Consider the following 14,702-nt stretch of genomic DNA (forward strand, 5'->3'; position numbering starts at 1 on the left):
ATGACTTCTTCAGAAACATCTAGATTTAAATAAGACCTATTTTTATGTTTGTTTATAAAGGACTATTGCCACATTGATATATTAAATTTAGTCAACTTCTGACTCAATGATAAAAACTAAATTTCACTTCAACACATAATAAGCTATTTTTGCATGATCGGTGGAAATGTGTACAACCCGAATTTACCTTTCATATGAAGGCACTTACAGATATGAATATTTTGGTTGTCCAAAATGGTACAAAATTAACCATTTTGCTTTTGGAATCACTAATAGCAAAATGGCTAATGCCATGAATGGCACTGATGTAAACAAAAGTGTGCAAAAAAAGTGCAAATGTTTATACAACGAAGTGGGGAACTGAACACATAAATCATGCTTTTGAGAAGGCTTCTTCCTATACTTGGTTGACTATTTAAATGTATGTCATATATTCACTAAAATTAGGGATTTCTCTACAGTAAATACAATCTACACAAAATTATTATGGGGCATGTTTTTTTTAACTAGAGATAAATGATATACAGTATGTATAATTATCTTGTTAAAGGTAGTGGTTTCTTTGACTGGAGAGAAACCCCTAACTTGTGTGACTATAGCATTCTGTCAACCTAAAGTGCTTACAGATGAATGCAACTAAACTGCAAAACGACATGGCAGCTTTAATTTGTCAAATCCAAGCCAAAAATATAATAAAGGGTCATGTGTTGTTAACTTTTCATCACATCTTCAGGCAGTCGTTCTGCCTTTGAGTTGTAATAGTACTTATAGAATCCACTGTTGTTATGTGGTGTTTTCCATTATACAAAAGCGATGGCACTGTTGCAAAAATCCATCTCTAGCAGTTAATACCACTATGAATGATGGGTTAGTGTGTGATTCCTCTTGCATGGTATGGCTGAACACTGCTGGAACATTTCCCTGGGAAATATTTATCCCTGTGTAATACAAGTATCCTCATTACAACCAATAGGGAAAGCTTAGGGGAAATATCTGCTACTTAAATGTAGCAATTGCATTGCTACACTTGCATTGCAAATGTCCTGCTAATGATTCTTTGCACGTTTAATATCAGGAACATTCTCACTAAATAAATAAGACAATTTTCTAATCATCTCCAGAAGAAACAATCAATGTCACTTGTTTTTTTCCAGACAGTACTGTTTGTGTTAAAGGGACAGTTCACCCAAAATTATTCTAGCATTTAAATTATTCCCAGGGATCCATTTAACCTGCTAGAGTGTATTAAATTGGTTACAAGTAGCTCCTTTACTCCTATTTCAGCATTTGAAATAGCTGATTTAGCCTGTGGTATCACCACCTATACTGAACAAATTAATACTGGAGTATAGGCTATTGAAAAGCCTAAGTATACACAGCCAGCAGAAGTGATTACACTCTCAGTAGGATGCAGGACAGTTAAGAAATAAAATGATAATTTTCCATTGTTCTCTCTATGTATTGAGCTTTGGTGTTCCAGCCAAATAAAAGATAATGAAGCAAGTCTGTTTACACAAACTTAGAACATAATGAGATCTGATATCACCTTTAAGTTCAACCCATTGTAATAGGCTGTGGTTTCAAAGCACAAAATCAGCTACTTCATATACACAAATAAGCATGAAAATTGAATTTCTCAAATATTTTATACTCTGCAGTTGGTATAACAAGTCATTTAAAATACATTAATGGAAAAACAATTTTACAGTGTACTGTCCCTTTAATAAACTCTAGAATGGCTTATTATCTTCTACACTTTACAATATGGTAATGAGAGACCTTCTACATTGTAAGCTCCTCCAGTCCAGTGAGGTCTTCAACAGGTCATACTTCGGTTAACTTTTTTTGTTCTGCATAGTGTTGGTTTGTGGAGGTAAAATTAGTATATTTTGTGTCATCTATCTCTTCTGATTCCATGTAATCTGACTTATTGAATGACTGTTTGCTTTCACTCTTTTTTAGGTCTCCAAATGTAGATGGCTGCTGTCCACATGTCACATGAGTGTATTGAGATTGCTCTTCATGATCAGTCTCTCTGTGGTAGAAATAGTTAAAATTGGAAACAATTACAGGGACTGGAAGAGCGATTGTCAATACTCCTGCAATGGCACAAAGAGAACCTACAATTTTGCCCCCGATGGTCAGAGGGTACATGTCACCATAACCAACTGTGGTCATGGACACTACAGCCCACCAGAAGGCATCAGGGATGCTAGTGAACAAGGATTCAGGGTCATCTGTTTCTGCAAAATAAACTGCACTAGAGAATAATATAACACCGATAAACAAGAAGAAAATAAGTAGCCCCAGCTCCCTCATACTAGCCTGGAGTGTTTTTCCCAAAATCTGAAGTCCTTTGGAGTGTCTGGAGAGCTTAAAAATCCTGAAAACTCGAACCAGGCGTATGACTCTCAGAATGGCCAAGGACATAGCCTGTTGACCATTGCTACCTTGTTGTTCCGCAAGTTCTGTTCCCAAGGTGATGAAATATGGGATAATGGCCACAATATCAATGACATTCATCATGTTCTTGAAGAAGGCAGGTTTGCTTGGACAGGCGCAGAACCTGACCAGGAGCTCAAAGGAGAACCATATAATGCAAAGGGTCTCAATAAGAAAGAAAGGGTCAGTAAAAGGGCTATCTTTTAATGTGCGAGTGCCATTAATCACAAGATGCCCCCCAGACAGTCTGACCTCCTCTCTAAATTCGGGCAAAGTCTCTAGGCAGAAAATGACTATAGATATTAGGATAATGAGAACAGACACAATAGCAATACCCCTGGCAGGACCTGAGCTTTCAGGGTACTCAAAGAGCAACCAGACTTGTCTCTGGAAGTCATTGTTTGGCAAAGGTCGCTCCTCTTCTTTGATGAATCCTTCATCATCTCTAAACATCTCAATGACATCCTCTCCCAGCTCATAAAATTTGATCTCTTCTAGGAAGATATCAACTGGCACATTAACAGGTCTCCGGAGCCTGCCACCGGATTGATAGTAATATAATATGGCATCGAAGCAGGGACGGTTGCGATCAAAGAAGTACTCATTCCTCAGGGGGTCAAAAAATCTCATTCTCTTCCTTGGGTCCCCCAGCAAGGTATGGGGAAACTGAGCTAATGTCCTTAACTGGGTCTCAAACCGCAGTCCTGAGATGTTGATGACCACCCTCTCGCAGCAGTCCTGTGTCGCCTTCTCTGGGTCATAGCCTTCCTGCCCCAAGGCACTGAGTGACACCAGAGTCTCATCCACATTCTCCCCAGAGACCAGAGTCATCTCTCCAGCTGCAGACTGTTACTCCCCTCAGCCTCGGGGCTGGCTGGACAGAGCTGCTTCAGCAGCCGCACCCGAGTGCACTGATACCTCCCTGTGTCTGCCAGTCCTCCTGCACACCTATATGACTGGCAGATCTGCGCTATTCATTGTGTTTGTCAAGCAATAGGGGCAGCGTCCCTCCCATTACAAACCATTACAGCTGAGCTGCCATAGATTTGCCTCCAGCTGGAGAATCTTATTCCATAGACTATTTGTTTGCCATGTCTGCACTTCCAGTTATGCTGTTGCTGGTATTTCTTTGTTATGTGAGAAAATGTTTTCTGCTCTTCAATACAATTTTCTTCCCATCACCAGACTGTTGCTGCTTAAAGTCCAGTGATGCCTCCTTCCCCAGTCAGACTCTTTGCACTGTTCTCCCCAGCACTGAGCTGACTGTCACTGAGCAAGGAGCAACTCCAGTCTCCCTCCCCAGGAACTCTGACGTCCAGACGCCAAATATCAGGGGGTGTGTCTGACAGAAGAAGCAGCCCCCTCTAATTCCCTCCCTGAGCCCCCCTCTGTCTGCAGCTGCACCGAATTCACTCAAGCAACAAATACAGCACATTTAACGAATTACACAGAATTCTATGAATCACAGGTTTCACTCTTGTCTCCAAGAACAGTTAATTAGCCCAGTAAACTTCTAGGCAATAAAAGCAATAACCTTGCACTGGTTCACTGGGGTTTAAATCCCATTAATCTTCAACAAAACGTCATTTTCAAATGGAAGTCCTGGTGATTTGTCACTTGGAATGTTTCCCTTGAGAAACCCTGGGTTATTTCTTTTTTAAGACAATTGAAATATTACACTCAGGGAGTATTGTTAACTGTTTGTGTGAAGTCTGTGATATGTGCACCCTTCCATGATAAAGTTACAATAAGCATCATGGTACAGAGAAAACTGTATAAGTATTAGTACTGAGAGTGCAGGACTGCTCTTCTGGGGAGGAAAAGCTGTCTGCTGCATCCAAGGCACGTGCAAAGTTCTTGCACACCACTCATCTTCTGCTATTACTTAACAAAAGTATAGACAAATTCATTTATTAAGCTGTGCCTGTTAAATATAGGATTAGAACTTAAATACCAATAAAATAAGCATGGGATATCACAATATCACAAAAACAAGAAAAGATACATATTATTTTATATATTTATTTATTAAAAACATGCTTTTATATGTATATATACAGAATAGAAAGGTGAAAAAAGAAAAAGTATGATTCAGATAGAGCATGTAATCTCTAAACATTTTTAAATTCATAGTAACATAGTAACATAGTAGATAAGGTTGAAAAAAGACTGAAGTCCATCGAGTTCAACCTATACAAATCTAAAATACTTACAAAAAGCTCCAGTTAAGCTTAAATAACCCCATTAAAATGTGACCCATTTAATACTAGCAATCATATCCATGAATTTTTTTTATATACAGAAATTTATCCAGACTATTTTTAAATGTATCTATGGTATTGGCATTCACTACCTCCTTTGGTAATGAGTTCCACAATTTTATTGCTCTTACAGTGAAAAAACGTTTCCGTTGCAGGAGATTAAATCTCCTTTCCTCCAACCTTAAATTATGACCTCTTGTCAGAACCAATTTTCTTGGAATAAAAAGAGCTTCTGCCATCTCTGTATATGGGCCTTGAATATATTTATATAAAGTAATCATGTCACCTCTCAAGCGCCTTTTTTCTAAAGAGAACAGACCCAGTTTGGCTAGCCTCTCCTCACTTCAGTTTCCAAATTTACTTTGTTTTCTTGTATCCTTTGTCCAGACAGAATATGTACGTATCCATCACTACTGGGAACTAGCTAGCTAGCTGTTGTCTTTGGCTCACCAGATGTGTTTAGGTAGCTCCCAGTAGTACACTACTGCTCTGGGGCTGATTTTAACTATGTGCTTAATCCCTTTATAGGAGTTAAGCACACAATTATATACAAGCAATAGTTTGGTAATAACATGTTCTACAATATTAGAGCATTTTCTTTTTGTACTTTATCTTTTATTTAACATTGAGTGTACAACCTAGTCCTGGGCTTCCCTGCTCAGTGGCTGACTGGGAACGAAAAGTGGCTTATTCAGTTTAGAGCATCCTTTTTATTATTATTATTATTATTATTAAAAAAAAAAAGAACTAAGAAAAACTATAATGCATACTGAAATATTTTCTTTTAGATAGAACAGAGAGAATATCTAAGTATCATGTTGCTTTAAGGTGCTTAAAGGGACATGAAACCCACATTTTTTCTTTCGTGATTTAGAAAGAGCATGTCATTTTAAACAACTTTCTCATTTACTTCTATTATCTAATTTGCTTCATTCTCTTTATATCACTTGCTGAAAAGCATATCTAGATATGCTCAGTAGCTGCTGATTGGTTGCTGCACATAGAGACATTGTGTGATTGGCTCACACATGTGCATTGCTATTTCTTCAACAAAGGATATCTAAAGAATTGAGCAAATTAGATAATAGAAGTAAATTGGAAAGTTGTTTAAAATTACATGCCCTATCTGAATCATAAAAGTTTAATTTTGACTAGACTGCCCCTTTAAGCTCCAGTAAGAATACAATGTATTGCTTTGTGTTTCTGGCAGTGCAGCATCCTTACTTTATTGTAGCCCTGACAGCAACCTGTATTTGACAGAGAGACCTTTATATTTTCCTCTTTACAGCAAGTTCTCATTTAAACTCTAACTGATCTATGCACTTTGCAGACTTGGGGTCCATTTCAATCAGTTTGATTTCTTACATAAACACACTGTAGAACAGTTAAAGGGACAGTAGGAACCTTGAAATTATAAGACATTTTGTTGTATTGCTATACAATTGCATACCAGCTGAGTCTTAATGTTTTCAAATCAAATTAACAGCTTTTTTAGCGCAGTTATTTTTTTCATTTATCTTATTTAGAGGAACCAATCTGGGCTTAAAGGGACATAAAACAAGTTAAGATAGAGACAAAATATAATAATATGTACATTAATTACTTTACCTGCAAATTTATACAGCAGTGCCTCGCCATTAACTCTTTCTTTTAAGTTTCTGAATTGTACAGCTCTAACTCCCCCCACACATTTCCTTTTATGGCTGTAGCTATATCCATTGTTGTTTTGGTAAAATGCACAAATGCATAGGGATTATCTGCTGGAGCATGCCAAGAAGCTGTGAACTCAGTTGAAATACAGTGCCTATGTCTAAACACTGATAAGAGGGGTGGAGCACAGTGTCCAGACAGCATGGCTATTTTAAGTATTTTTGCTTATTTTTAAAATTATTTTAAAATACTTCCCAACAATTTTTTTATGCAAACTATTTTTTACTTAACTACCCTTTTAGGCTATGCACAGATCTCAACCTGTTTTATGGCACAGATCTCAACCTGTTTTATTGGGCAAGGCTGCCCAATGTCATAAAGTTAGTATAAAGTAAATTGTTTTGCAGTTGTTATCAGTTAAAGCCAATTAGGAACAGATATGTAGCAGGGTTATAACCTTGAGAAGTCAGCTGGGTGCATTTCAAGGTCTGAGGGACAGAAATTGCTCTATTTTCAGAGCTACTGTAAATAAAAGTGAGCAGCATAAATATTAAATATATATAAGTTGTTTTATTATGCATAACTAAACATTTTATAGAAAAATGTCAATGTGTTTACTGTGTCTTTAAGGTTTGTTTGTTTGTTTGTTTTTTGTATTTAAGCAGTTACAAAGTTATTCCAGTCCCTGATTGAAGTAGAAAATAGTATAAAAGCTAAAATATATACAAGAAACCAATTGCAAGAAATGGGTATGGTGAGGTTTTCTTGGGTTTTTGCAGGGGTTTTCCTAGACTTTGATAGAACAAAAAATGTATTTTAACTGGAAAGTAAACTGATTAATCTGATATTGATCATAACTGCCTAAACTTTTTGTATCCAAGTTTTTATATAACCATTAATATCAAAACATGATGAGTCTAATTAACACATTCCAATCTCCAAACACTTTATTGCAATTATAAATGAATATTTAAATTAACATACTTTATTTGCATAGAAAACCAAAAACAGTGTGTTTGTCACTTAGTCTTGGCCAGACTCAAGAGAGTGGATCTTATGCAAGTATCTTTATGTGTTTATTGCATTGTAACATTGTTTTTACATGCTAAGTTTAAATAAAATATTCTATTTTATATTGAAAAAAAAATGTTTAATTGTTGTTTGCAAACAAGTTTTATCACTAAAAGAATGATTTGCCTTTATTTTAAAATTTTCATTTAAAAAATAAATACATTGGTTTTGTTTATTAACGTGTGAACTGCACATGTTCCAGAATCATAACATTGAAAAAAAAATCCTGTTTTTGTATTGATTGGAATATCAGATTCACAGGACTCCATTTCGGAAGCTGCCTACGAAACTTTAGGCTCTGAGCATTTTAGGCTTGCATCATCATGAGCGGGTCTAAAATGCTAGTTGAAGTGATGGCAAATCCAAGCATGAGAGAAGAGCGCTTTTACATGGGCGACCGGAGGCTCTGACTTTAGCGAGTTGCTGTGGCACAAACAGGGTAAGTTTAGCCCCCTTTTTTTTAAAGTGAAGGTCAATTTGGATGAATTAGTGCCCGGTTTTTAATAAACCTATTAAAAACAAGGGCACTTTAATTCATAAAAATTGACATTTCACTCCTTTTCTTCAAAAGCTTACCTTTTAATTCTGAAAGCCGTTCCAGTAATTCCCCTGGCCGTTGGAAGCCTCTTCTTACGTCAGAAATGACGAATCTGGCTTCCTGCAATCACGAATTTCCCCCCGGGGGGATCATGGCCTGATGCAATGCCATGATTGGAGGAAGCCGGATTCGTCATTTTGGACCCACGAAGAGGACTTGCGATGGGCGGAGGAAGCGCTGGAGCGGCTTTCAGGATTAAGAGGTAAGTTTTTGAAGAAAAGGAGTGAAATGTCAATTTTTTTTTTTTTATTTATTTTTTTTTTTTTAAAGTTTTTATTGAGGTTTCAATAGTCAATACAATGAAATAAAATGCAGGGTCAAGATACATAAGTGATCATATCACACAAAGTTTACATGTCGCTGGTTAATAAACTAATAATAAAGACAGGCCTATTAGAGACACAAACGTTTTGTATAACATACAAGAAACTAAAACAAAGCAGATCACAAGTGCCCCAATAAGACAATATTTGATAAAACTTTATCAGTGGTATATATAACTAAATAAAATAAACATGAGTGACCCAAAGAAACTGCAAACCTCTAATTAAATGTATTTGGTACTTACACCACCTTAGTACAACAAGCCACTCATGGACTTTCAACTAATTATATGATAGATAGCGGAGGTGGGTATCTAATGATATGGGGCCACTTTTGGACCCTCTAGGGAAGGAATATGTGTAATTGTAACATTAATGATAAGAAAGAAGAAAAAAAAAAAGAAGGGGGGGAGCTAAGGAGACTGTGGGGATTGGAGGTGAGCTAAACAGGTTAATGCCAACTTGCTTCCGGCTGAACCTACTTAAATAGAAGCCCGTAGATGAATAGTTAGACCCCCAAGTAAGAATAAGGACTTATGAACCTGTAAAATATGGGTTTTACTAGTGGGGGAGAAGGGAAGGACTGAGAAAGGCCTCTGTGGGAAATAAAATATAGCAGTTACCTATTATTTAACCTTTACTGTATCTAAGAATACTTAGTGGCATGCCAAATAACATACGGATTCATGTAGTGACAAACTGCTCAATATTCTTCTTCCATACTAGGAATAGTGGGCCCTAGCACCACGGCCGCTAGCACCAAGGCCACCAATAAACAAACTTAAAATGCACTAATGTATTCAGCAGGAAAAACAGTCATATTGTCATTACATTCGGGCGTGAGCAAGCCACAGGTTACACACTGTTATCGAGGTTAGTAAAATATAGGCCAAGGAATAGATCAACATATATTAAAACAGAGATGTCCTTTCTTATCCCAGTAGATCCTTGGGTAATATAGAGCTGGAACTAATTGGCAAGGGCTAAGACCTATAAAAGCATATGTACCCTGTATGGGAAGGTGGTGTAACTGGTAGGAATATAAACTGAACTTTAAGTTCCCATCCCTTTAAATAAAACTATGGTAAGGCCAGAGGTAGGATAAGGCCAAGGGTAGAATAAGATATGGCAATTCTATTATACTTATAACAAAACAAGGAAAATTATTTGTCACTGTTCTTAGAGAGATAAGTCTCAAAGTCACCAAAGATTCTAGCCCACTCCCATCCTCAGGCCTTGTAAGAGTATATGGCTGCCAGTAGAGGTGGAATATAGAAGATGCAGAAAAATGTAGCAGGACAACTGCCGCCGTATACTTAACTCAAGAGCCCGGGACAAAACTATCTGCAATCGCCATATTCCAATTTTCCCTGTTTGTGTGGCGGGAGCAGTAGAGGCCATACAGAAAAAGCCAACAGCGTGAGCTCCCTGCAGGGACCCATCTCCGGGAGGCGGCATCAGCAAAATCAAGTCCGCCACTACTTGGAGCTGTGGGTCGCAACTCTCAATGGCCTCCACAGCTGACTCGGCGAGCAACTCAGCTTGACAGTGCTCCGGTATGTCGGATCCGATCTGGAAAGGCCGTTCCTCACTTCCTGCAGTACAGATGGAGTCCACTTTGCCTTCTCCTTCTGTGGTAATCCGAGCAGCGGGGCTGCGCTCCATCTCAGCCCCTGTAAGCGAAGTGTGTTGGATGTTCCCCGGGTAAGTTACATCCACTGTGTGCCGGTGAGGGTCAATGATGGCGGTCTGATCTAGCAGCCTTTCCGTAGCAGGTCCTCGTTCAGGAGGTAAGTCCCACATAGTTAAGGCTGTAGTTGGTGATTGCGGCTTCCGAGTGATGAGGCCACATTCCGCTCTGAGAGCATTCCAGCTATCTTGAAATATCACAGTGAGACTTTCAAAGTGCGTAGCAAGCAGCGTCTCCACCTCCTGTAGCAGTAGCCCAGCAGACTCCATTTTGATAAAGCAGCGTATAGTTGCCGTGTAATGGTGTACTCCTTTCTGTACTTCTGGCAAACTAGTGAGTCCAAGTAGTCACCTCCCTGCGTTCGTAGAAAAATCCCAGTTTGTGTCCCCACAGTTCCTATTTGTGCAGTTACCAGAACTGCTCTACCCGGATAACCGGGGGGGGGTGTCAGAGGGAGAATAGTATGGCCGCCGCCTTCCCTCTAACAGTCCAGACTTGGGCTTCTGAAGAGGCAAACCTGTCAAAAATTATATCGATCAAAACAGCAATATGTCCTAAGTCTGAATTTGCAGGTTGTTAGAGCAAGTGGGTCAAATAGCCTCCGATAATCGGCGGATTATTCTGATGACATGCAGAGCTCCAAGTATTGCAGCCGTTCATCTGAAATGTCAATTTTGATGAATTAAATTGCCCTTATTTTTAATAGGATTTATAAAAACCATGCACTTATTCATCAAAATTGACCTTCACTTTAATAAGTGATCGATGAAACTCGAGTTTATTTTTTGGAAGGGACAGTCTAGTCAAAAATAAACTTTCATAATTCAGATAGGGCATGTCATTTTAAACAAACTTCCAATTTACTTTTATCATTGTTTTTGCTTTGTTCTCTTGGTATTCTTAGTTGAAAGCTAAACCTAGGTAGGCTTATATGCTAATTTCTTAGCCCTTGAAGTCCGCCTCTTATCTGAATAGATTTTGACAGTTTTTCAGGGGTTGTTTTTCAGGGTGTTAGTTCATGTGTGCCATATAGATAAAATTGTGCTGATGCACATGTAGTTACCTAAGAGTTAGCACTGATTGGCTAAAATGCAAGTCTGTCAAAAGAACCGAAATAAGGGGGCAGTCTGCAGAGGCTTAGATACAGGGTAATCACAAACTTAAAAAGTGTTTTAATATAAATGTGTTGGTTATGCAAAACTGGGGAATGGGTAATAAAGGGATTATCTAACTTATCTATCTTTTTTAAACAATAGTGTAGACTGTCCCTTTAAGATATGGTTTTCCATGATGACACTTGCAAAGGCTGCCCTAATGGAATTCTATAAAAAAACAAACAAAAAAAAAACAATAATTTGTCCCTGTGATTGGTGAGATGTCTCCCATAAAATTAATACAGCTCGCTTGAAATTGAAAGTTTGCTGGGGAGAGCAAAGTTAGCATGAAGCGAACATTAAAAATAAAATACTGCAATACAAATCAGATTACGCTGCTTTCAGCATATAGTATCTTAAAATCACCGCTATTTTCATACGCATGCGTTTTTATATTACAATAATAAGTGTTTTGTGTAATTTGACAAAATCTCGACACTTTTTAGTTTAGAATAAAAAACAGTGAGAACTGCAGGGGGAAAAAGAAATGTCAGCTACAACCATGGAAGCCCTTCTAGCTGTTGCAGATTGGAAAAAGTTGTTACGAAACAGCTTAAAAAGAACTAGAAGATTCCCTTTTGACTTTAGGCGTTTTTGTTGAACAACTGTGATATAGCACAGCTTTGTTGCCTGTCAAGTGAACACAGAGCAATACTCCAGTGCTTTGTTTACTCGTGTAATTTCCAAAACTGTGTGTGAACCACAGAGATATTTGACAGCATTTTCATCAGGACTGCATACCATGTCAGGCTGATTATATTCAGCACGTGGTTGTGTAATGTTACACATCTCCAAATTTTCAGCAAACAGGGTGCTTGACTCATCCGTATAGCCAACAGCTTAAAGGGACAGTCTACACCAGAGACTTTAAAAAAATAGATAATGCCATTATTACTCATTCCCCAGTTTTGCACAGCCAGCCTGGTTATATTAAAGGACCAGTCAACACATTAGATTTGCATAATCAACAAATGCAAGATAACAAGACAATGCAATAGCACTTAGTCTGAACTTCAAATGAGTAGTAGATTTTTTTATAACAAATTTCAAAGTTATGTATATTTCCACTCCCCTTGTACCATGTGATAGCAATCAGCCAATCACAAATGCATATACGTATAGTCAGTGAATTCTTGCACATGCTCAGTAGGAGCTGGTGACTCAAAAAATGTAAATATAAAAGACTGTGCACATTTTTTTTAATGGAAGTAAATTGGAAAGTTGTTTAAAATTACATGCTGTATCTGAATCATGAACATTTTATTTAACTTGAGTGTCCCTTTAATATAGTTTTTACCTCTGTGATTACCTTGTATCTAAGCCTCTGCAGACTGCCACCTTTTTTAAGTTCTTTGGCAGACTTGCATTTTAGCCAATCAGTGCTGACTCCTAGGTAACTCCACGTGCGTGAGTACAATGTTATCTATATAGCACACATGAACTAACACCCTCTAGTTGTGAAAAACCCTGAAAATGAATTCAGATAAGAGGCAGCCTTCAAGGGTTTAGAAATTAGCATATGAGCCTACCTAGGTTTAGCTTTCAACTAAGAATTCCAAGAGAACAAAGCAAAATTGATGATAAAAAAAATTGGAAAGTTGTTTACAATTGCATGCCCTATCTGAATCATGAAAGTTTATTTTTGACTAGACTGTCCCTTTAAAGGGACATGAAACTCAAAAAATTTCTTTCATGAATGAGCTAGAGAAAATAATTTTAAGCAACTTTCCAATTTACTTCTATTATCTCATTTGCTTTATTCCCTTAGTATCCTTTGATGAAGCAGCAGCAATGCACTACTGGGAGCTAATTTACACTCTGGGTGGGCCAATAGCATGTAACATATATGTGCAGCAACCAATCAGCAGCACCTGATACTAGCTAGTTATCCTTTTCAACAAAGGACACCAAGAGAACAAACCAAATTGGATAATTGAAGTAAATTGGAAAGTTGTTTAAAATGACAAGCTGTATCATGAAACATTTGGGTTTCATGTCCCTTTAACAGAAAATTAAAGGGACATGTTACTTACACATTTTCCTTTATCTTTAAAGGATTTGAGAGAAATAAAAATAAATAATTATGTATACCTGGGGCTTTATTTATTTAAATCTAAGATCATCTTATCAGATTAGACCATGAGAAGTTACTGTGCAGGTCCAATTCATACTTTTCTTTCATGTAATTGGCAAGAGTCCATTAGCTAGTGACATATGGGATATACAATCCTACCAAGAGGGGCAAAGTTTCCCAAACCTCAAAATGCCTATAAATACACCCCTCACCACACCCACAATTCAGTTTTACAAACTTTGCCTCCTATGGAGGTGGTGAAGTAAGTTTGTGCTAAGATTTCTACGTTGATATGCGCTTCTCAGCATTGTTGAAGCACGATTCCTCTCAGAGTACAGCGAATGTCAGAGGGACGTGAAGGGAGTACCACTTATTTGAATACGATGATTTCCCTAAAGGTAGGTCTATTTCATAGGTTCTATGTTATTGGTCGTAGAGATTCATCTCCTACCTCCCTTTTCAGATCGACGATATACTCTCAATTTACCATTACCTATACTAATAACTGTTTTAGTACTTGTTTGGCTATCTGCTATATGTGGATGGGTGTCTTTTGGTAAGTATGTTTTTTATTACTTAAGACACCTCAGCTATGGTTTGGCACTTCTAAATATATGTATTATACTTATATTTGCCATGAGTCAGGTTCATATTTGGGGAATTTAAACATTTTTAAGAAATGTATTTCTTACCTGGGGTTTAGTCTTTTTTTCAATTGACTACTTCTTGCTATTGCGGGTATTAGGCCCATGGGGGCGTCAAATGCTAAATTTTATTGCGTCATTCTTGTCGAGAAAATATTTTTGGTGTGAAAAAATGTTTATGACGCAACTTCGTCATTTCCGGCGTCATACGTGACGCCGAGACCTTTTACACGGCGGCGTCATTAGTGACGCGAGTGTGTCATTTCCGGTTATTTTTGGCGCCAAAAAAGTTTACGTTACATTGTGCGTCACACTTGGCGCCAAATTTTTTTCATTATTTCAATACCCCATTGATGTTTGCCTCTTGCTTTTTTCTCTATCTGAGGCCTATGCTTTTGCATTTTTTCCCATTCCTGAAACTGTCATATAAGGAAATAGATCATTTTGCTTTATATGTTGTTTTTTCTCTTACATTGAGCAAGATGTCCCAATCTGATCCTGTCTCAGAAGTTTCTGCTGGAACATTGCTGCCTGACATCGGTTCTACCAAAGCTAAGTGCATTTGTTGTAAAAGTGTAGAAATTATTTCACCAAATATCATTTGTAATAGTTGTCATGATAAACTTCTACATGCAGATAGTGTTTCAATCAGTAATAGTATATTGCCAGTTGCAGTTCCTTCAACTTCTAATGTGCATGATATACCTGTAAATTTTAAAGAATTTGTTTCTGATTCTATTCTGAAGGCTTTGTCTGCATTTTCACCTTCTAATAAACGTAAAAGGTCTTTTAAAA

At 37.6% G+C, this 14,702-nt stretch overlaps 1 protein-coding gene across 1 annotated transcript; it reads right to left on the reverse strand.

The window, feature by feature from the left end:
- Nucleotides 1–1,627: 1,627 nt before the first annotated feature.
- On the reverse strand, nt 1,628–3,684 carry LOC128662420 (potassium voltage-gated channel subfamily A member 2-like). Its single transcript, XM_053716205.1, has one exon. It carries the CDS (start codon nt 3,271–3,273, stop codon nt 1,825–1,827), a length of 1,449 nt encoding a protein of 482 aa, XP_053572180.1. The 5' UTR covers nt 3,274–3,684; the 3' UTR covers nt 1,628–1,824.
- Nucleotides 3,685–14,702: the final 11,018 nt, after the last annotated feature.

Source organism: Bombina bombina, chromosome 6, assembly GCF_027579735.1.
Source record: "Bombina bombina isolate aBomBom1 chromosome 6, aBomBom1.pri, whole genome shotgun sequence".
NCBI classification, from domain to species: domain Eukaryota; kingdom Metazoa; phylum Chordata; class Amphibia; order Anura; family Bombinatoridae; genus Bombina; species Bombina bombina.